This window comes from Lampetra planeri, chromosome 3 (assembly GCF_965212315.1).
Source record: "Lampetra planeri chromosome 3, kcLamPlan1.2.h2, whole genome shotgun sequence".
NCBI lineage: Eukaryota > Metazoa > Chordata > Hyperoartia > Petromyzontiformes > Petromyzontidae > Lampetra > Lampetra planeri.
The window spans coordinates 17151238-17174955 of NC_136109.1; the positions used below are offsets into that span (position 1 = coordinate 17151238).

A 23718-nucleotide genomic window follows, 5' to 3' on the forward strand; every position below is an offset into this window, starting at 1 on the left:
GACCGCCTTTGTCTCCCTGATGGTTGTATACCGCACAAGGTACTTACTTAACGCTGAGTCAACCTAGGGGAGGCCCATGAATTGTTCAAATGTTCGCCAACTGGTGTCGGCCACGAGCGGGAATTGAACTCAGGTGTCTGGGTTCGTCGCGCGGTGCACTAACCAACTGCGCCACTGCTCTCCATGCATGTGAACGCATAAGGTGCAACACGTAGGCAAGTGTATGATGCATCCAGTAAGGAATATAACACACACACACGCTCACATGAACAATGCATACAGGCAGGCACACAAGCAGTAATGGACGTGTACAATGCATGGATGCGCAAAGATATGCAGATACAAACACACATGCCAGGGAATAGCTATAAAATATAACTACACAATTACATACCACCTAAGAATACATGGACGTGAATGAAACGGAGAAACTAATTTGTCTGAAACTGGTGCTTTGTTGCCTCCAATGCAAGAACTCTTCACAAGAAGGGAATTCCGAGAGTTTCTTTTCAGAAGCTCTGACAACATTCGGCCAATAAATTCCTGTTTGTGAACAACGTGTGTCAAATATGTTCTCCACCATGCAGGTTTCCCTTTCTGCAACATAGGTCCGACTACACTTAATTGTATATCCCCCCACTTTCCAACGCAATGATCATTTACCTCGAGAAATATTAATGGGGCACAACCTGCTATTAAAGTCGAGGTCACCATGGGCCAACGGGAGGACACCTCAGCACAGCTTCCTTGTGCCAGATCCCACAATTCTCGCACCGTCTTAGAAAAAAAACACCCCTCTTCAGTCTTCCGCTCACGTAGTGTACGACAACCACATGGCTCGGACCTTCCCTTTGGTTGCTCACTTCTGGGTGCCCACAAAAAAAAACCCTCGGTCAAAAAACCTCTTCCAATCCACACGTGCCCAACTAATGATACGCTCAAATTAAAAATTATATTTTTGCACCAATTTTGATCAAATTATGCTCTCGGCATCATTACACGAGATGAAGAATCCATTCTAAAACATCAAAGTGCAGCGTATTCCGTGTCAGCGAAAGGCTACGGAGGGTATTCTTCACAGGATTTTGAAATCTCTTTATTAAAAAACTTCACTTCCTTTACTACTTTACACTTTCCCATATACTCTGCTGTGAGATCATTTGCTCCATGCAAGTGAGGAGGGATCTCCTGATCAAAGCTAACAAAACCTTTATATCATCTGCATACTCCACATCTCTCAGGTGCACACGACCCATTGCGATCCCTCAAAGCTATCTTTACTCACGACACAAACCCCCACGCTACGGTCGCTACTCGTCCCTGCGTTTGACGACCCCTACAAGGCAGCGGAGGCAGAGCGAGCACGCGGTGTGCACAGCCCCCCTTCCCCTGCCACCCCAACCTCCTCCCTCGCCCTCCCTCCCCACCCTCCGCCCACCGCTCACCGCCAGCGCTCCCGACGTACCTTTCATGGCCTCGGCTGCTTGGATGAGCTCGGTGACGGAGTTGGCGACGCGTTTGGAGAAGGCAGCCAACTGGAGCTTCAGCTCAGCCGTGGGTCGCTGCAGGATCTGGATTTGGTGGGGGGTTTGTGTTGGGAGGGAGCGGGGGAGGGGGGGGGGTGCGAATGTGACGTGAATGAAAGGGCACGCAGCTGTCGCCTGCTCGTTGGGCGACCCGTGGGCTGGAAGTAACCGCTGCCAGCATCTCCGTTGAAAGGGGACGCCTTTCCGCGAGTGTGAGCAAGGGGGCTACCTGTGATCGTGCGATTCTGACGGGAAACGGCGATCCCCCTTGTTTGTCTGGCCTCTGTGGCAGTGTGGTGAGAAAGCTCGACCAGCAAACAAAAGGTTCAGAATTTAATTCCTGGTTAGGGAGTTGGACTTGGCCCACCATCCACATCGGGTTGAGATGAAACGTGACATTTTCGTTGCAATTTTTTTTTTGTGGTATTCATTTGTAGTATTATCCCAGGACAGAACCCAGACATGCTCGCTAATATCTGTGAATATTTCAACATTTTACATTTTCTTAGAGGTATCTCATCCGTGTAATGGAGGGGATACATCCCCTATAGAACACCTGGGTGGTCGACAACACGTCAACTTAGAACTAAGCGGGGTAGGCGGGTGGGTGCAAAGCCAGGGGTGATACTACTTGGTAAAACCCGGATTAAGGTAAGACTTTTCCGAAATCCTAGTTTATTACCTCAGCAATATCAACCCAGCTGCGGGTCGTTATTTAATGAACCGGTACCAGAGCCGTCCTACACTGAAGGTGGGTAAATTCAAGCCGGCCCACCCTTACTAGATATACATTACTGGACCGCAGCTGACAGTACCCTCCTACCAAACCATCCATCCTGAGAGGACGGAACGTCAAGGCGGTAATGCCGTGCAAACGTATGCGGTGTGGCCCACACCGCTGCTCTACATCCAGAGACACTCCCGCTCCGCTGGCCCAGGACGCTGCCACAGCCCTGGTAGAGTGATGTTTAACAGCACTGGTTTAATGCCTGTCCCTTACACCTGTACGCCCCCTTGATGCAGCTATACGCTGCTTGGGAAGCCGGATGGGCCCTCTTTTGAAGGCCGTACAACACTAACAGCTGTTCAAAGGTGGGTGAGCGCCAAGGGCGTGAACCTCACATACCCTATGCACCGCTGGAACGCACAATGCACGTAATTCAAAGGAAGGGTCAGAACCAAGTGCAGACTCCATACCTCTGAAAATGTAAAAATATAACCAAATATTCGCGTGAGTATTCTTTGGTTCTTTCGGTAAAGTCACGTAGACTTTACCGAAAGAACCAAAGAATATGAATTCCTGCAGTCACGAAGGTTTTAAGTCAAAATTCGTGTCGGTGTTTGGGTTCTGTGCGGCCGCAGAAGAACGGGTTCAACTCAGTACCAACTGGGAGCTGGGATGATACGACTGAGGTCATGGCTGGCCCCCACAGTGTGAGTGCAGAATGCCCACCACTTGTTTTCCGGCGACCAGTCGAGATAGGCCACTGGCACATTGCTCATTTTGAGCAGGGAAAAACACTTTGACTTGACTTTGTGGAGCCAACCAAGGATTGCGAAAAAGTACCATGTGAAAATGTTGGTGAATGACTGAGGTGTCGATCCATTGCTGTGATAACAACAGTGAGAGGTTATGCTTTTACATGACGTAGCAAAATCGTCGAAAAGAGAGGCAAAAATCAAGCACTGAGAGAATCACGGAAGCCACTGGGAAACTTCACAGTTCCAGTATTGTTTGGTTTGAAATTGTTCTGTATATTCCATCATATCCAAGAACAATTTCATAATCACGCAGCGGAAATGTGTGGCTCATGGGGCCCCCTGTAGAAATATGACTTCACAGACCACAAACGGCTCACATTCACACTCATGCTTTTTGATTTTAAAATAAAGCACTTTGTTGGGCAATAATATATAGGTAACAACATAGCCATTATATTGAACAACTCATGCAGCTCTTCAAAATATCAGTAATCAGCACATGCTATAATTTAGCATTTTAAAATCAGTAATTGACCATACAGCTTCCATTAATGTACAATAGCAAACAGAACGGCTGCATTTAAAATACATTGTACAATCCTTTTGATTTTTCTTTTTTATATTTTTATATTATTATTATTGCATGATTTCTGCAAGCTCTGTTGCACTCGAATTTCATTTGATTTCTTTTTTCCTTAAAAAAAAATTTGTGATGTTAACATGATCATGTTAAAAGTCTAAACAAAGATCACGGAGATCGCAGAAGCACGGCACACACAACTCCCAGCATGCAACTCACCGGCTGCCATGTTTAATGAAGGGGATGGAAATGAGACAAAAATGAGCACATAATAGTTAGAAAATGCGCCGTCAACGTTACAGAATGAAACATACGTGGCAAGTAAAAATGTTGCAGGCAGGAGAAGAAGTTTGGAATTAATAAGATTAAACACACGCCTGGCCGCAATGCGAAACGACCATCGTATATCCAAATAAACCCACGAACTAAATTGTAGATATTTAACATTTAAATGACATTAAATGGTCAATGATTAAATAAGTAATCATTATAAGTTCGACTCCTGATAACGGTTGGTTTGTGATACAGCGCTCACTATGCCGGGGTATCTGAAGAGCACGTCACCAAGAGTAGTGAGCGATATTTGACCCAGTTCTGGGTCTCCCGTTCACATGGCCGCACTACTGACCGGCATGGTGAAGTATGGTAAAAAAAAACTCATCAACATAGCTTGGGAACGTCTTCATCCAGCAGTGGAATGACAAAAGGCATGTTAGTTTTATGATCATGATGATGTTACTCTGGCTCGATGGCAATGTGGCAGAGCGCTTGACTCGCAAGCGGAGGTTTGCGTGTTCAAATCCTGGTTGAAGGCTGACTCAGCCGATCATCCTTCTGGGGTTGTTAAAATATATACCACTTTGTCAATAGTCAGCAGTGGCTATCCTTGGGGGAGACCGGCCTCCCGCCATAGAAATGGGTAATTGCACAGCTGGTTCAGGGTTGCCATATCAAATGAGCAATACCCGGTCCTCATTTGAGCAAAGAAACATTTACTGTATTGATCGTGAACTCAAACGAATTGGCCATAGTGAAGATGCTGGCCGATTTAAAATGTTTATACACAGATGTCTACGGGCTACGTTGCAGGCAGCAAAGGACAGTGCAGCAGAAATCCAGTGCTGTACTATACTCCCCGCATTCACCAACCAGCACTGACCAACATGGTTAAGTGTTGTTAGAAAAAAAACCCCAGAACCACATCGAGTAGTCGATTGACTAAAGAGCTGTAAAATGGATAAGTCCACAGGTGTCTTTCAGAACGCCGCATTTGACTGCGTGGCATGCGCCTCCTGCATTTACTGCCCATGGGGGGCATACAAGAGGGTTTGGGTGCAGGGCTCGAGAGAGAGTGCAGAATGTGAACGCATGTCAGGGCTGCGCACGTACCACCAGCACGTGCCGATGGCAGATGCACGGATAGGCGTTGGGCGGAGGGATGGAGAGAGAGAGAGTGTAGAATGAGTGCACGTGTCAGGGCTGCGCACGTACCACCAGCACGTGTTCCAGCAGCTCCAGATAGCCCACGGTGCACTCGCGGCCGAAGCGCAGCGCCCTGGAGCGGACGTCCTCGCTCACGTCCGGGTGGTACGCCGCCCTCTGCCCGTGCACGAGATGCGACAGAAACGGACGTGACGCACGTCAGTCGCAACGTTCTTTCGCGTGGTCTCTTCTGTCCCCCCCCTGCTCCTCATCTCCATGCTTCTAGCTCCATGCCTCCTCCATAACCCCACGTGTGGTAGAGCGAGTGACCCGTGACCGTTTCCGAGGTTGGTTACGGCACCTTGGGCCCATGGCTGGGAAGAACTCAAGCCGTGGCCCGAAGCCGTAATGTGTATACGACAGCACGGGCCTATTTTTGTGGCGTGTAAACATTTTCTCTGGCAAGAACTCAATATGTCATGGAAACAAGACAAGATGCCCAAGGCTACACAAAGAGTGTGATTTATAGGAAACGGCACTCATGGATATCGGAGTGTAAATGAATGCGAGTTGTGGAAAAGCTGACGAGTGAGCTCAGACCACCACACCCAGCATTGTCAGGTTACAATTCTTGCTGAGACCGCTGTCGTCTTGGAAGGAAAATAACAAAAGGCTCTGAAAGGCACTCTAACGTAATTAATTCTTCTCACACACCGCTGACCTCTGGGTGTCCCACTATCCTGGTGCATCATATTTCAAACTTCCAAGTTGTTGTGTACCCTATCTTTGGCACGCTCCCACACCGAAGAATGTTGTGCCCGGGGCTACGCGTGGCACCTTGCACGAGGACAGCATGTCGGAGATGGCCTTGCGGCTCAGGTTGGCCGTGGCGATGATGTCCTCCTGGCGGCACGAGTTCCCGGCGGCGACGGCTTTGGCCGTGGCGAGCGTGATGCCCTTGGTCATGCGGATGAATTCCTCCGGCGTGGAGGCGGCCACCGGTCTGTCGTTGGACTCAAACACCTGCGTGCGTGCGCGAGCACACGTGGCAGCGGAACATCAATCAGTCACTCGTAAAAAAAACACCAACAAGTGTTTGTTTGCTACCTGCACTCGATTCTGTCACCGATGTCAAAACTCAAAGAGCCTCTGTCGAGCTTTATTGATTACAAGCTATACTAGCCGGCTTCGCCCGGGACTTGGATTCTTGTCTTGGATTAATACACGGCCTAGGCTTTGGGTGGGGGGGGATGCGTGATGTGAGCAGGCACACTGCGTGACGCTGTCGCATGCGGGTGACATCACAGATGTGACGTCACCGCTCACTTGCCGTGCAAAATATATGCATTATTGTGCCCCCCCCCCCCAAATACAAAAGTCTATTTTTTATACTTTTGCATTGTGTACAGTCTGAAAGCTACACACATGCAAAATTTCAAGTTTGTTGCATGTCGGGAAGTATGCTAAACATTTCGAACAGACACACATTCACAAATTTCCCTTTTATATATATAGATAGGTACAAAATTCTGCCAATGGGTACCTTATAAAGGGGCAGCAACACATGCATGGGAGTGATACAGGCTGGCATCACACACAGCCACATTTTTTCCCAACCCCTGTGCTTATGCTGATATGCTCTATCGGGTTACCATTTTAGGTCGAGTTGACCTAGCAGAGACCCAACCAGTGTCCCTGGGGTGCATAGCCATGCATTGACTTGAGCTCACCGAGATTGGAGTGCACGAATGCCTCAAATGACAAATATTTAGCCATAAACACAAGTTGCTATTACGTTAATCCCCTATGAAATCCAACACGGCACACCAAGGGGAGACATCCTGGGGTAAGCCCTGCCAGGTTTGAATAGCGCTTGCTGCTGCTGGTGTGAATGGTGAGGAATTGAACGCAGGTCACAATGGAAATTAGACAGCAGTGAATTACACCAAAAAAATTTAAAAACTAAACGATGTTTTACTAAGCGAGGCCCAACGAGCTAAGAAATCTCTTTAAAAGAAGCGACCTGGCCGCAAATGATAGCTCAACTTAGTGGTTTATCAAGTGGAAATTTATTGCAGCCAAATATTCTAAACGCATGGTGGGGGGGCGTGGGGGTGTGGGGGGGTGGAGGGGGGCAGGTGGGGGGGTATGGGGGCATGGGGGGGGTGGCGTGGGGGCGGGGTGGAGGGGGGCAGGTGGGGGGGTGGGTTCTGCGGTGGCTACCGTGAGCTCCTGCTTGATGCACTCGATGGTGGCCTCCAGGGCGCGCGTTCCCCTGGTCGCCTCGTCCTCCACGGCCTTCACGGTCTTGAGCAGCGACGTCACGTTCGTCACCATCACCTGCCACCACAGACACACGCATCCGACAAATGAGGATAAAGGTCCCCCGTGTAACCTTGACAGGCTTTTAGGGAAAGTGCTGTTAAGACCGGCATGGCGCACGAGGGGATGGGTGGCCAGCACCACACTCAGCCACCTTTGTCTCCCGAGTGGCGATATTTAAACATCGCACCAGGTACTCATTTGAGGCCGAGTCGACCTACGGGAGGCCCAGGACTTGTTCAGATAATCGTCACTGGTGTTGGCCATGAGAGGGAATCGAACTCGGGTCCCCGGGCTCATAGTGCAGCGCGCTAATCGCTACACTACAACTCCCCACATACGCACACACACAGGCGCAGAGGACAACCACGTTAATAATACTACTACCAAGGCGATGCATTCTAAAATTACAAAACATTTAAAGGGAATCCTATCTCACAGGGGACAAAGCGACTGCAATCATTTGCTAATGTATTTAATTTTCGAGGTGGCTCAGGTGGCTTATAATGGCCAAAACAGGGCACTAAATGAGTGCTCCTGCATCCTGAGTTCAAGTCAAGGTGGTGTTGTGCTGGTGCAAGTCTAGAATTCATCACTTTTGATGTTGGATTGGAGGCTCATGCAGAAATCATCTCAGTTGTGAGGATCCCAGCAATCCAAGGCTATGACGTAGCTGGAAGAAGCTAGAACAGCAACTATGTCACCGATCTAGCTCTCTTCTCTCATACACATGGGGGGTTTTTGTTCCAAGTATTCAATTTTCCTCAGACATACATACATAACACTGATTATGGGAAATGTCCAAATATCTCAGTGCAGGAACCTCATTAAAAGGTCTTGAAACTCGGTTACGCTTTCCTTGATTAACGTCAGACTGGTACTGTTAGTAATATAATTTGGATAGGAGGCGTACACATTTCTTAGTGAGTCAGATACTATAACCCAATGGAAACTCTATTCATAGACTGGCTTCCCAGTTTGTCTTAATGTGACGCGCTATACATGCTCAGTTGTAACACTTGCAATGTTAAATGTGATGCATTATGAGTCCCTGGTTTTCATTTGTAATCAACAGCTTGAGCTCATTAATACCTTGCGGTAAAATTTTTTAACAAAAATAAATATACAGAGTTAGAGCTAATTACAGCTTCTCACGCGTGTTTCCACTCCAATTCCATTGGAAATAATCCCTCTGATAACACACAATGAGGAAGCAAATATCAGCTGCTGTAATGCAAACACGTGGTTGCTAATGAAGGCAATTTGTACACAATTCAACTATTGGGTGGCAAGATGTTATCTCCCTCGCCTGGTACGCAGGTCGTGGGTTCGATCCCAACCCGTACGGTGCCTGTATATACTTGGAGTTCAAGCGGTTATCTCCCCGTGGTCTCGTAACTTTTTATCCGGCTACCGTAAATTGCCACATATGACAGGCCACTTCGATGGGCTATCATGTGTGGCCATGTCACGTCTGAAAAATAGCCAATAGTGCACTGGGCTCTACCTGGTAAAATAAAATAGTTTAGCTGCAATTCATTCATCGATTCATCAATCAGAATTTGTTCCAATGCTCATGAAAGATTCAGTGAATTGTGCAATTTAGATAACATTATTCACAACGTGCAGAAATCAGATGAAATGCAAATAGTACATTTAAGTAAACTGTGGCATGAACTTGGAGATGGCTCAGGATGGGATTGAGTGGAGAATGAGGACCACAACATGAGGTTGCAAAATATCCAGGAGGAGCAAGACATTTACGCAAACGGTATATACAATCAAAGCAGAACGCACGAGAAACAATACAAACAAGAGAGTAAACAAGAGACAAACTAGCTATCGATTCGTTTACTAAGTTGCGACCCCCCCCCCGGGGCCTTAACAATTCATCACATTGCTGAGGAAGGGCGTGAATTGCGTCACGCCTATTCGTTCTGCTGCAGGTGTGCCGACTCAACACCGCATGCACTGGTGTCAGGCTGGGTGCCAGAGGCCAACCTTGGCAGCTCCCTTGAGCTGGTGCATGGAAGCGTCATCCGAAGGTTTTCCGGCTGCAGATTTGGTGGCGCTGATGAGCTCCGCCAGAGCCTTGGCCACGTCCTTCACCGCGTTGATCAGCACCACCTGGGTCAGATGTGGACACACCGGTCGGTTACTCTCCCACCTACGACTCCATGGGGCACCACAGTGGCGAGATATTATCTCACTCGCCTGATACGCAGGAGGTCGTGCGTTCGATCCTGACTCTGACTCCTGTACATTTGGAGTTCATATCTTCTTCCTGTGGTGATCATGTGGATTATTCTCCGGGTTCTCCAGTTTTGCCCTCCACATTTAGACACATGCATTTAGTTTATTTGGCTGCTACTATAAGTTCCCACGTGATGATAAGCCACTTCGATGAGCTATCCTGTGTGGCCGGGGCACCGCAAAAAATAGCTAATAGCTCAGTGGGCTTGATCTTAAATAGTAAATAGCTAAAAACAAAATTACCGTCCCACCCCCCGCAGTGAATTGCTTAATCCACCTGTACACATCGCCTAATACTGGTAAACCTGCAAACTGGAGCCACACGCCACCACTGTATACCACGTAAATTGTTTTTACTATTCCAAAAGCTCCACTCATTCATCCGTCTGCGTACCCATCTAACCTTTCCATCGCCAAACTCCCATTGCGCTGTCACACCCTCACCCTCCTAATCCTCTCAGTCAGTGTCCACAGTTCTCACGACCCTCATCTTTGCACTCCCTTGCGTTCCCCCATTGTACGCTAGGGTTGCCACCTCTGCGGTACAAAGATCCGGGACGTATCACGGGAGGAATACACCCCAGATGGAAGAACTACAAATAAAAGCGTTGTTTTGAAAGGTGTATTTATTGCAAGACTGGCAAAAGCTAGGATTTTTAATGTTCAAAAAAATATACAGATTTCCCAGGACAGCCACTTTAAACAGAGGACAATCCTGAAAAAACCCGGAACAGGTGGCAAACCCTACCACGTCCTTCTAGATTTGAAGCTTTCGTGACTGCGAAGATTCATACTCTTAGTTTATTCGGTAAAGTCACGTAGGTAAAAAATATGAAATTAAAATTTATAAAAAATAAAATAAAAATCACGACGTTTCGGAGGCAACACAAGTCTCCGTCATCAGGTGGGACCGCCACAGCCAGATTTGCTGCATCAAGCAAATCTGGCTGTGACGGAGACTTGTGTTGCCTCCGAAACGTCGAGATTTTTATTTTATTTTTTATTAATTTTAATTTCATTTTTTTACCTATGTGACTTTACCGAAAGAACTAAGAGTACCTACCACGTCCGCCCGTCACCCATCGGCACCTGCGTCTCGGGGTCGTGGGAGCCAAGGCTCGCGGCTCCGAGCTTCACGGCCTCAGCCAGGTCGGTGATGGTGGCGACCGAGGACTGCGCGGCCTGGGCCAGCTTCTCCTGGCTGGCGCCCGCCCCCGCCACCAGCATCTTGGTGTCCTCCACCAGGGCCTTGGCTGTCTTCAGGATGTTCTCCCTACCCAGCCAGACACATTCGCCTCATTGTTGTCAAGCTCCGAAAGCTTCACCATCATCATCATCATTATCGTCGGTTTCCATTGACTTCCGATCACCTAACTTTTCACAATTCAAGAAACACATCAACTCTTATCTACAACACCTTCAATAACACAGTTTCTTGTTGCTGGCTACTGGGCATATTGAGCCCTTGGGCCCGTGCTCTGCAACTGTGATGAATAAATACGTAAGTAATAAAGCAAGACAGAGCACCCTCATTTTTATCCTTCCTCCAATTGTCATTGGAGCTGCCTTCCTTCATCCACATTGCTCCAGTGGATTCCTCTCATTTGGAAGCCACTGGAGCGAATAATTTAAAACGAATTTCTTTAGAACTGCTTTTTGTGTTTAGTTTGTCCTTCCCCCACACCTCCGATTAGCATGGTTTGCTATGTACGGTGCAAAAGAAGTACAACATCATCTATGTTTCCAAACCCACATTAGCCGACTCAACTCAAAATGCTTGTCAACTCTTGCCAACCCTATTTAATCAAGCTGCCTTTGCTGCAGGCTGTTTGCATTGTGAGTCTGCCAAATTAAAATTGCTGCAATTCACATGTGTCCAAGCTTAGATTAGATACTGACCAACGACATCAATGCAGGCCATACAAGCGAGTAAAAAAAGTCAAGCCGACCTATCTCCTTGCTCATGCTGACAGGTATTGCTTATCTCCGTCAGCTGTTCTGCACCAGCAGTATAATTCCAAATTCCCATGGCAATGGTCAATGTCTTTGTAGGATGAATCAATGTGTCTCCCTCTTCTGACATGCAGTGGTGTGGAGATTACATCTGTTGGGCACCCCTGAGCCAGCAGTGTAAATTCCACATTCCCCTGGCAGGGGCAAGTCTGCCCATAGGGAAACCACTTTAGGTGTCCGAAAAAGTGGTACCTATCCTATTGACCCTGGAGGACCCGTAAGCCGAGTTGACAGCCCAAACGGAAACTCAAAACCTCCAAATTGTGAGTCGTGAAAATCTTCTGCATGTTTTCAGGTGTAGCCCTGAAATGTATTGCTCACGCAACTAACGGCCGAGGGGCATTCACGAGATGGAGCTCAAGAAGAGACCCTCTCGACGGGATTTTGCCTACTCTGGCCAGACGTGGGAGTATCCACACTATATGCCACCACACACAGCCTGCCCAATCGACTCACTGCAGTCTGACCATTTATACAGCTTGGCGGTAGAGAGGCGGGATGTTATTTTATAACCTTGCACCATTGTTTCAATTACCGCGGTGAGCCACTGAACTGGTGACCTCTGAAATGGAAGTCCCAGTGTGCAGAATCGCCACACCACGGCAGCGTCTCACACTCGAGGATTTAGGCTGGATGGAAGAACAGCGCTGCTATCGTGCGCAACCCACGTTTAGCACCGCACAACACACGCTCACCGGTGGTCGGCAAACGACTCCTCCCCCTCGGCGTTGAGCGTGCCGGCCGACGCGAACATGATGGTGGTGTCGAGGTCTGCGATGATGCCCGACACGGCGCTGCCGGCCGTGATGCACGCCTGGGTGCCGCGGTTTCCCGCCTGCAGCGCCGCCAGCACCAGCGATACCTTCTCGGTGACGCGGCGAGCGCTCTCCACCAGCTCCCGCTTGGCGAAGCCGTCGTCCGGGTCGCCTTGCAGGGCGCCCGCCCGCTGCACCAGCAGCACGCAGCTGCGGCCCAGCTCGTGCACACGCCCGCGGATTTGGGTGCCGACCTGGTGGCGGACGGAGGGGGGCGGTGAGCGCAGACGGTCAGACGGGCGATGGACGGACGACGGGGAGATGATGGACAGATGATGGACAGATGATGGACAGGCGACAGGCAGACGACGGAGAGACGACGAAGAGAGGACAGACGGATGAAGGACAGACGCCGATTTGCACAAGAACGGTCAACAACAGCAGTCGACGTTCGCCGCTTAAGTGACGATGACATCGACACAATATTTGTGCCATGCTAGGTGTGGTTTGCATGTAAGCATGTTTTACTTGATTTGAAGCTTTCGTAACTGCAGGAATCCATACTCTCGGTTTCTTTCGGTAAAGTCACCTATTATTTTTTCTATCTACGTGACTTTACCGAAAGAACCAGAGAGCATGTTTAACTTATTTTGCACTGTACATAGCCAACCGTGCTAATCGGAGGTGCGGGGGAAGGACAACAAACTAAACACTAAAGCAGTTGTAAAGAAATTAGTTTTCCATCTAGATTTAAAAGTGCATAGCTCCAGTGGCTTCCTAATATTGGAAAGAAGAGAGTTCCAGACAGCCGCAGGAGCGCATCTGAAACTGTGAGATGCAGTGACCGTCTTTGTTCGATGGCTATCCAAAAGTCACTGCGAGGATGACCCAAGTTCGCGTGATGGTTTATGCTCCTTGACGAGATCAGCAAGGTATTGTGGTTCATTTGCGGCAAGCACTTTGTGTGTAATGAGTGTAGTTTGAGACCACGTAAAGTGATGTAGGCTCGCTTGCAGGCGGTCACGGGACAGACCCATGTGTTTTGGGTTAACGGACCAAGAAGAATAAAAGATGCACCACCTGTGGTCCCCACTGTGCCAGCTAGCTTGCACATGCAAGTGTGCACACACAGGTGTGTACGTGCAGTTCAGCAGGCACGTTGTGAGTTAACCATGTGACGAATTATCTCCACCGAGAGATGAGATTAATTGTCATTTTTCAGGGTCGCGATTCGAGTTAAGAATGAATCATTTTCAAGTCTTCATATATTTTTTACAGTGTCTTTAAAAGCACTGGTTGTTTATTCCATATCATATTTACAAAATGTATGATTGGATACGTACATGTATTGTGAGCATAAGAATTGGTTCTAATCTATGAATCGATACATCTTTACAATTGTTGATACGTACATGGGCATGCATGCATGCACACGTGTGCAAACCCACACAAGCGATGCATGCACACGTGTGCAAACCCACACAAGCAAAAGGTGCGGTGGCCCGTAATTTCCATGGCTCTGCCTTCACGAAAATGCTTTTAAAACGCTCAGAAGGTTAAGATAGTGACATTGAAAATTTAAAAAGGAAACAGAATTGTATAAAAAAGGCAAAATGTAATTTAATGTTTGTTCAAATGAGCAGTGAAGTGACCATCATCTACCCTGGCACCCTGATTGAGTGGTGGAAATTCCACCTTCCTATGGCAATAGGCCTCATTCCCTAGAACAACCGCTATTCGTATATATGTAATGACATTGTGTTACTGCTGTAAGCGTGATATTATTGCCAAACACTTGAGTGCACGCACAGTAAGCATTGCTAACCTTCAAATATGAAGCGTGCATTTCCCTGTGTGTATGTGTTACAATAATACAGTAGTTCAGCGGTTAGACCGCTGAACTATGAGCCTCGTGACCTGAATTCCTGCTCACGGTCAACACCAGTGACAATTATCTGAACTAGTCCTGGGCCTCCCCTCGGTTGATTCGGCCTCAATTATGTACCACCTAGTGCAGTGTGTGAACATTGCCACTCGGGAGTCAAATGTGGCCGGCCACGATGCTGGCCACCCACCTCTTCATGTGCCACGCCAGCCTTCATAGGTGCTCGCTAACAGCACCTGCACAAAGAGCCTGGTAAGGCTACACGGGTGATCTTTGTTACAGCACCTTCAAGCTGGTTGCTCTACAAGGTTATTGATGGTCTCCCAATGCTGCGATGAGTATTCAAAGTCACTCGGGATGGAGGGAAAGAAAGAAAGAAAGCCCTCACCTCCTCGTTTTCGGCAGCAACGGCAGCCGGCCGGCTCTGCAGGGCCAGCTGGCCGTAGTCCACAGTCAGCTGATTGGCCAGTGGACCCAGCTCCTCGGGGCTGCTCACAGACTTGGTGACCTATGTTCCACACATGCCTGGCGTTAAGCATGTGTCCCTTTTATTAGCTACTGCAGTCGTTTAGCTTAAAGGAAGACACAATCCCAACAACAAATAGCTGTTGTCTTGGAGATGCATAGCTCTGCTTGGGTGTCATTGGCCGCTCGACATGAGTTTGGGATTTTATTAATAAGAAACTAGGTTTTTAAAGCTTTGGTCAGGCACACTTATTGGTGACACTTTGGTGTCACGTCCGTACTCTAGAACAGAACATTACTGTAGTGAGGTCACTAGAGTGCTGCCAACTGTAACCTTAAAGTCTCTGTCATTAAAAAAGTTTCGCCACGGATAGCCCGGGACAACAAACTGGAGATGAGAGAGATGTTTGCTTTAGTGTTGTGTCTTCATTTAAGTCAGAGGTGGGGAACCTTTTTTCTGCCAAGGGCCATTTGGATATTTATAACATCATTCGCGGGCCATACAAAATTATCAACTTAAAGATTAGACTGTTATATTTGGTCAAACATTTAATTAACTCACCCCTAATGTGATGGCTGGAACTGCTTCTCTTTGGTGATGCGTGGTGATGTTAGCTGGTATTGATTATGTTGCTACTCGCAACTGCTTTTCCAGGTTTGCTCCTAGATTTATTGAATTTAGAGTCCCGCCTGCGGTTGCCTTGGCAGGGCCAGACCAAATAATTTTGCGGGCGTCATACGGCCCTTGGGCCGGACGTTCCCCACCCCTGGTTTAAGTGAACTCCTGGCTGGGATTTTAACTCACGGCCTTCTCCAAATCAACTGCCCTGTTCATAGAACCACGTAGCTGAATGTACAACATGTGGTTATGGTCACAATAAAATTACTCCAGCGGTCTCTTTAGAAAACATACAGTATGCAGATATAATTTAATACCTGAAGGTGACACTTAAAATTACAAAGAAAATCACCAAAAACAATCATATTTATACTCAGCATAGTACATCATATTTGTTTCACTATTTAACATTCAAAAGTACACAATTAAAAGCGCGAAACTGTTTCCCAGCGCTCGTTTATTTATGTTGGGGTTACGCCACTGAAATGGAAACACTCCATGGACATTGCCAGCCAGCGTCACTCGACGCCACGCTGCTTTTGCATGCAAATGAATGTCAAAACGATGGAACACTCCACGGGCATTAACACCACCGCTTATTAGTACCGAGATTTGCTGGTTCTATGCATTACCATGCTGAGCAGTGAGCACCCGTGTGGGATTCCAGCTCAGTGATGCCAGACGAAATAAACTCTAGAAACAGAGAAGTTATTTTTTTCTTTCCAGCTTTAGCCCTCGGTGCCTCTCTGTTCTACCACACCCCCGCTCGTTCGTTCTCATTCCTTCTGCCACTTCCATTCTCTCTTCGGCCCTCGATACCAGTGCTGGAACGTAATGTTCTCCAAGCAAAGTAACAGTGTATACTTTTCACTGAAAGAATGCCACGGAAAATAATCTGCAATCATTATATAAAAAAAAGGCCAAGCGTGTCACGCCTCTGTTGAGAAATTAGCGTCGGGCGGTCGAGGGTCAATGAAATTAGTGCCACCTTGTGAGAAGTCATCGGTGGTTATCGTATGGAGACCGACACCTGCCACAGGAAGGTGACATTTTGACCACTGGCCTTGGGCCACCGATGGCAATGTGCAGGGAGACACTTCATTACCATATACTGCAATAGAAACAGCTGTGAAAAGTATTGACTGATCTCCAACGTTCGTAGTAATTAGCACCCAATCGTGGCAACTACTCATAGTGAACTCCTGTTTCATTAAACCTTTCTCTCAATTCCCTCTTTATATTGTTTACCGTCTGCAGAATTAAAACATATATATATATATTTTAATAATACCTGCACATCGTAATTAGCCAATCCGTTTCCAAAAAGTCCCCCCTCGCCCAGCATTGAACAAATCCATTTGCTCATCAAGACTGGGACTGGAACACCAAGCGCCTTCTGGCTGCAGGTTCATTCCATCGCTCTTAACCTCAGCCCTCTCCTCCTTTGATTCATTCCCAAGCCACCCCCCCTCCCACCGGACTCCACCTGTTCACCCCTTTTAATACGAAGAAAGTGGGGAGAGGAGGCCCTCACCATCTCTTGTGCGGTCACCGCGATGGCTTTCACTGTTTTCACCATGACAGTCTGATAGTCCACAAAGCTGCCCTCCACTTGCACGGGGGAGCCCTCCTCCAGCTAGAGCCGCCCCACACCAGGGTGTCAGCCATGCGGTTAAAACATGAACAAACATGTACACAGTGTGTGTGTGTGTGTCGCGTTATTAGTGGCACACTCCAGTAACAGGCAAAATGGACAACAATAATTATAATAATAATTTGCAGCCCTTCGTGAAGGCCTCCCAACCTATATTGGTTAGGGGGGGCGGCTTCTATGAGCCGACTTTAACACGCTGGTCAGTTGGTACGGCTTGGTGAAGTGGAGGTCCAGGACTGGTTCAAATATCACTCGCCACCAATGTCAGCCATAGCCGGCAATCAAACTCGGGTCACCAGGTTCATAGCGGTAACCACTGGGCAACCACGCATCTGAAAACAAAATGGATGATGGCCATCCATAAATGCCTCTAGAGCCGTGCGTTACTTAGTCACAAAACTAAGCAGGATTATTCTAAGTGATGGCCTGCCAAGTTTATATTTTATCATTATTATTATAATTCTGATATTTAATAAGAACATCAAAATACCTGGATGAAATGCTTATGAAATGACATGATGAAATTAGCTGTACCCACAGCCCCTTGCAAGTAACCAGCTTTTGTATTGTTAATGGTGGCTGCAATGTGGAGAGATTTGATGATGATGATGATGTCAATGGTAATAATGAAAAGGTTAAGAAAAAAAAAGAGCAACATAAAAAAAGAGGAGGCAGATAGGACATAAGACAGACGGCAACGTAGACATCGGTACACATGAAGACAAAGGTTTAGATAATAGCAATAACCAGATACACAATTAACAGGTTTACCAAGATAACCATTTTGATGTATTGGCAATGGACAGAGAATGGCTCTTTAGTCTCTGCTGCAGGGAAATACCTTCATATTTATAGTGACAGTGCACTGTTCGCGAAACGTGCAATGACCATGTCGTTTGATGACATTAGTCGTTTCCTTTGTGGCAGCATAACAGAAAACAGAACATTTCACTTTAGCCATCAATGTCAATCTCTTCCTCATAAATGCGTACTGTGGAAGAATTAAAATGAAATGTCAAAAGTACCCTCTACATCTACCAAAATAATAAGGAGGCTTTGCAATTTACATCAGGCATGGCCATGAAGCGTTCTCTTTCACTGAATGTCTTTACACGTAAAGAAGGTTGGCAAAGCTCAGACACAAGAGACGGGAGAGACAACAAACACAACACAGGCAAGGGAAGGAGGCATTGTAGTACAGACAGAGGAGGAGGAAAGCGAGACGGGAAGACAACACATGAGAGGCGGAAGTCGCGGGAAGAGAGAGCGAGCGAGGAGCAAGGAGGGCGGCACTCACCTGGTTGAGGGACCGAGTGAGCGTCTCCACCATCCCGCCCACCTCGCCTCCGTCACACCCCGCCTCGTTGAGGGTGGCGCGGATATCGTCCACCGCGTCCCTCATCAGCTGGCTGGCCTCCTCGATGGCAGCGTGGGCCTGCGACGCCTGCAACACGCCCAGCGGAGAGAGGGGGCAAGAGAGGAGGCATAGGGCACGCACACCGGTCAAGGACCCACGAGCTCGCATCACGCCCATTGCGGTGACCGGAGAGAGACAGAAACAGTGCAAAGTCAGCAGAAGATTGGAACAGGGGGTTTGGCAGAAGAAGCCTTAAAGGTTGGTTTTAATCGACAAATAGGACCGAGTAGGTTGTTGCAGCTGTGCTCTATAGAGCTCTCCGGTGTGCTTTTGTAGTTGTGCTGTATGCCGTTCGTATGATGTCCGACGCTTCGCTCCACATGGCGGGAAATTCTTCAGTTGTGAAATAATGAAATTATCTGTATCAACAGACCGTTGTGGCAGGTAAAGTGGGTAAGCACATGGAGCAACAAGGCAGACATCCAATTAGCAATCGCAGCAATCTGAGGAGTGTGTTGCGTCTTGTCAGGCAACGTTCTGAAGTCAAATGAATTGGCCTTTGATTTGTGCGAGTAGGTGGCACTCTCTAGTTTGCTTTGGTCGTAAAGTTTCTCTTTATCTGACAAAATTATAGTTTTAGTGCTCAGAGCCGCAGGAGATGGAATTAAATGACAATGTTTTTCTTGGCGCTACTACTGTCATCCGTAATTAGATCGTACACTTTCTATGCTTTAGAATCATGTTCAATCACAATGGCTGAAAAGCACATTTGAGACCAAGGATTTCAGGGAGTGTCGGCTCTTTGCTCCGATGCGAGAAATACATCGACCAAGTCACTTGGGTGTTTCCTTTAAAGGGAACTTTCACGTTGAAAATGCAGCACGTCATCTCAACTGTTGTCGCATCTGTAGCTGTGGAACATCACTTGACGAGACCCACCCTACCCCCCCCCCCCACCGAAACCTCTCTAGTGAAGCTCTCTTTACATATTGCGCTGTGTCAGCCCGAGATGAAGCTCAGAAGCATGCAGCACATTTTGACAGCATGTCAGTTTTCCACAGCTACGCAGTTAGACATTTTTTTTGTATTATCTTGGAATGCTGAAGCTCGCGGGCAAAGATCTCTCTTCGTCCTAAAGCTCCCATGTCTACGCACGTGCTTGATCAACCACATTTGAACAAAATCAAGGATGCTTCAGTTTTCACTTTCTCCCCTCTTTGCTTCGCGCAGCACCAAAAACCTAGGCCCAATGAACCCCCAGGAAGCTCACGATGAACGGTTTCACGCTCACTCTTGCTATCAGAAGTCACGAGCAGGCAAGAGAGACACTGTAAGGGGTGCACGGAAATATCCCCCGACACATCCATCCATGAATTAAATGTGCTGCTAGGCAGCCCGAAACAATGTTGACGCCTTCCTTGTGCGAATATTGGATTATGAGATACCCGCGGCAAAATGACAAGTTGGAAATGAGAGCTGGGAGAAGTGAAAACATCGTGAAGACGGCGAAGCAACACTGTGTGAAAGAATAAGACACTCTCTGTAATGCAAAGGATACCAGCCAAACAGAAAACGGATTTAATGTCTACTGAACACTTTTAAGTGCACAGTACCTTGGATGTGTGATGAGGATAGACAGTCAAAGCGAAATGCATTGCATGTGCAAACGAAAAAAACCGAACCTGACAACAATGGACTTGCATTTTACAAAAAAAACATTACAAAGAGGTAAATAATTTTCAAATGTACATGCATATTAAATTGTTTTGCTTCATCGTAAAATGCAGGTAGTTTTACTTGACAAATATTCAAGCAAGCCAAATACACTTTTTAGTAATTATATGCCAAAGGAGATGAACATATTTTATATTAATTGTGGTTATGCACTCTTTCCATCCATAAGTTAAAAGCATTTCCTTAATTATTGTTGTGATTAATCACGTCTGTTTAATACAAAAACGGTCAGCTTGCGCTATAATTTCTATCTAACGATTACTGACTTTAGCACACAGGCCACGTACACAACCTGCAAAGCCAATTAAAATAAAGATGTCTTCATGTTCAAAAGAGCAATCGGGGCGGGCAGTGCTCATCTCTGAGCCACTGGCTAGAAATTCCACAGTAGCATGACAGGAGATGGCGTATCCACAGGAAGACCATTGCTCACTTCCCACAAAAGTGGTGCTTACTTTAGCGGCCCAGGAAGGATGACGGTTTGAGTTGACACCTGAACGAGATTGGAACCTTTGAACCTTCCAATTAAAAGTGGAGTACTCTAACCGCTGCACCACAGTACCATTGTAAACTGCTAACGCATGATATAATGAAGCAATACACATCATATATATATTGCAAGCACATGTATAACACTCAAATGTGTACCATTAACTATTTCAACAGAAAGCAATGTTTGCATGTTGTGAGCAGAAGGATGGGCAGAGTCTTTAGTTGAGATGCCATGAAGGAGGCCATGCAAGGCAGCGGACGAGACAGCGAGACGCACGGACGTGAGCGTGATCTGTCAATTCACGCTGCGCACAGGCAACTACGGACATTTGGCTAAGACAAGCAGAGAGAGAGAGAGCGGGATCAAAAGAAAACATCCTGCCAGACGTAGGTGACATTCCATCTTGTCGCTGTGGAGAGAATCGTAGCCATTAGCAGCTTGCGTGGGATGGGGAGTGGGGGGTGGGTGACGTGTTATTTCTGTGGAGAAGAAAGTCACAAGCCAATATTTTTCGTTAGAGTTCAGTGGCGTTGGTCTGGCTGCTGGGGGGGGGGGGGAGATTGGGAGGAAAGAGAATAAGAGAGAGAGAGAGAGTAGCGGTCAACATGCTCGCGGCAATTGGAGTGCAGGCAACGGACAGGGCATGCTCAAGGTCTGCTACTGAAAAGAGGTGATCGTCATTAGTAGGGCGAGTGCCAGTCAGAGAGGTCGAGCCGGGAGTGGTGGGGTCAGGGTGGTGGTGGATGGATGGGAGGGAAGGGAGCAGCAGTAATGGGGGATGACTGCGCTGGGTACAAACCATCTGGGGACAGGCATGGCCGTTGTCCCATCCGTGAATGTGCAGCGAGTAATCCTGGGCAGGGCGAGGAGGGGGGGGATGGAAGTAACACACGTGTTATGGCAGGGGGCCGGGGCAGCTGGGAATTTTAAAAAACTACAAGCAGCCAGGCAGGTTCAGGAGGTTACGACCATGAAGCAGCACTGAGCTGACACCACAGATCCTCCTCGGTTTGAATCCAGGCACTGCCCACCTGACTTTAAACTAAGATTTCAAGCGTAGTGTGGTGATAGCCATTCATGACTGCACACACAAGATATCTTAAGTTTTACTTCCAAGTAGTTTTAGTCCAGCTTTGATAATGAACACTCGTTGTTACAAACATTATTTTCAGGGCGCACAAAATGGTTAATTGACAACAGCAACACTGGAAGACAAGCAAAAATAGAAAAGCGACCATGGTAAAGTGCTGGGGCTAGATTCTTTATAAACTCGGTGGTACAGCTTGCCCTTGTGTTTGATTGGCTACATTGTTAGAGCCACAGGTCGAGATCGTGTTTGGTTCGGTAGCGAACTCTGTTGCAGAGCTGTCAAGACTAGCGATTTCAGTTGGCTTCCACTGCAGTTGTGGTGCTTAGAGCATCACACAGTGTGGGTGAGAACTCAACTGAAATAACTTGGGGATTAGTTCGACGTCTTTTTGCAGGAGCTGTTCCCTATCGTGACGTGACATTACACCGCTCACTGTGAGCGCTCAATATACAAGTGTCTTTATCTGTTTGCATGACGGTCATTGTGCTCTTGTGATAAAAAAATGAATCGGATAAATAACGGGCAGGTACTATGTTTGTTGAACTTCATTCACACCACCGAATGTAGCCAACCGTGCTAATCGGAGGTGCGGGGGAAGGACAACCGACTAAACGCACAAAGTAGTTCCAAATAAATGAGTTTTTAATCGAGATGATTTAAAAGTGTCTAGCTCCAGTGGAGCGTTCTAGCCGGCCGCAGAAGCGCATCTGTTCGAGGTTGCACACACAAGGGGGATGAGATCACACGGCAGTCAGTGGTGGTTAAATGGCACTGCAGGGGAAGTAGGCCGGCGACTCGTAGAGAAGGGTGAGGAAAGTGAGACGTTCAAACGACAAAGGTCTCATGCAGAAGATGTACGTATCACGCAGCGGCAAGCACCACCTGCAGCCTGCAGCCTCCATTGACGCAACAGCACGTCGGAGAGATTTATTGTGCTTTTTGTTGTTGTAGTTGTTGTTTTTCAACCTTACGTTGTCACGATGTCTGCTCTCAACGCAATGCATTCCAATTGATAGCACCGCCAGATGGTGCCGATTGCAGAGCCAACACGCCGCGAGAGCTCTGTATTGTTGGGGGCACGGGCACCCTTGCACACGTGGAGTATATTCCTGTTCTGGATATTCTCATGGAGAAGGCCTGCAGGATGACGTTCAAAGCTCAAGAATAGGAAGAGGCCTCAATTGAAACAGCTGTTCCAGGAAATCTGTGGGTCTTCCTGGAAAATAAAATGCCCTTTTTTTTGTCAGTCAGCACAATACAGTAATACACCACTCAAGATAATGCATTGACAAGTAGTTATTTCCACGATATCCTAGTGTTTTGTATTCCAGAGGTCGCAGCCCCTAGGAGTAGTAGAGAGTGAGACTGTGTACAGCAAGAGGTGGGACGGGGCCAAGCAGCCCGTGCGGAAGTCATGCTAACCGACTCGGCACGCATCGGTTACAACTGCGCAGAGAAACGTGGGATAAGATAAAGCCTAACAGAAAAACAATAAGCGGGACGAAAGCATGGGAAGTTTCTCCAAGAAGGTGGTGGGGGTGGGAGTGAGCATTGGAAGGAAAGCTGTCGCACAGACGAACATCGAGTCCCAGGGCTGCCTGGACCCGGAAGGAAGGCATTACCTGGAATATGAATAACACTTTGGAATTTCCAGCGAAGAAGCAACACAGACAGCAGTGCAACAAAACAATGGGACCGAAAACACGTTGGCACGGTTGCGTTGGGTCTCTTGGCGAACAATGCCGTCGGTTTGTCGAGGAGACAGGGGGGCAGCTGGGGTGGGGGGAGTGGGAACAAAACGAGGAGGGGGGGGGCGGGGGAGAAGGGGCCGGGCACTACCTTGGGGTTGCCTCCGCCCTCCTTTGCCGCGTACAGCATCTGCAGCGCCGACTCGGCCAGCGTCTTGGTCTGGTCCAGGATGGCCATCTGCCGCGGCTGCGTGCCCGTCCGGGAGGCCAGCCCGATAGCCGCCTGGGTCAGCGGCTCAAAGTGACCCGCCAGCTGGGACACCTGGCGGTGCAGCGGGCGGCGGATGTGGGGGGGGGAAGATGAAGTTAGTTCACTCGAT

General features: G+C 47.8%; 1 protein-coding gene across 3 annotated transcripts in view; it reads right to left on the reverse strand.

Moving 5' to 3' along the window:
- The window catches only part of LOC144739097 (talin-2-like), a 244620-nt gene that overhangs the window by 17939 nt on the left and 202963 nt on the right, over positions 1 to 23718 (reverse strand). For 2 of the 3 annotated variants that reach the window (XM_078622090.1, XM_078622086.1), the window contains 12 exons: positions 23490 to 23660; positions 21360 to 21413; positions 18274 to 18420; positions 16857 to 16958; positions 14627 to 14746; positions 12294 to 12607; positions 10675 to 10858; positions 9334 to 9459; positions 7234 to 7350; positions 5848 to 6033; positions 5080 to 5187; positions 1466 to 1571 (listed from right to left, as the gene is read on the reverse strand). In XM_078622090.1, coding sequence (XP_078478216.1) covers positions 1466 to 1571; positions 5080 to 5187; positions 5848 to 6033; positions 7234 to 7350; positions 9334 to 9459; positions 10675 to 10858; positions 12294 to 12607; positions 14627 to 14746; positions 16857 to 16958; positions 18274 to 18420; positions 21360 to 21413; positions 23490 to 23660 — 1735 coding nt within the window. The remainder of the gene's footprint in view (positions 1 to 1465; positions 1572 to 5079; positions 5188 to 5847; positions 6034 to 7233; positions 7351 to 9333; positions 9460 to 10674; positions 10859 to 12293; positions 12608 to 14626; positions 14747 to 16856; positions 16959 to 18273; positions 18421 to 21359; positions 21414 to 23489; positions 23661 to 23718) is intronic. The other variant, XM_078622097.1, reaches the window with a different exon arrangement.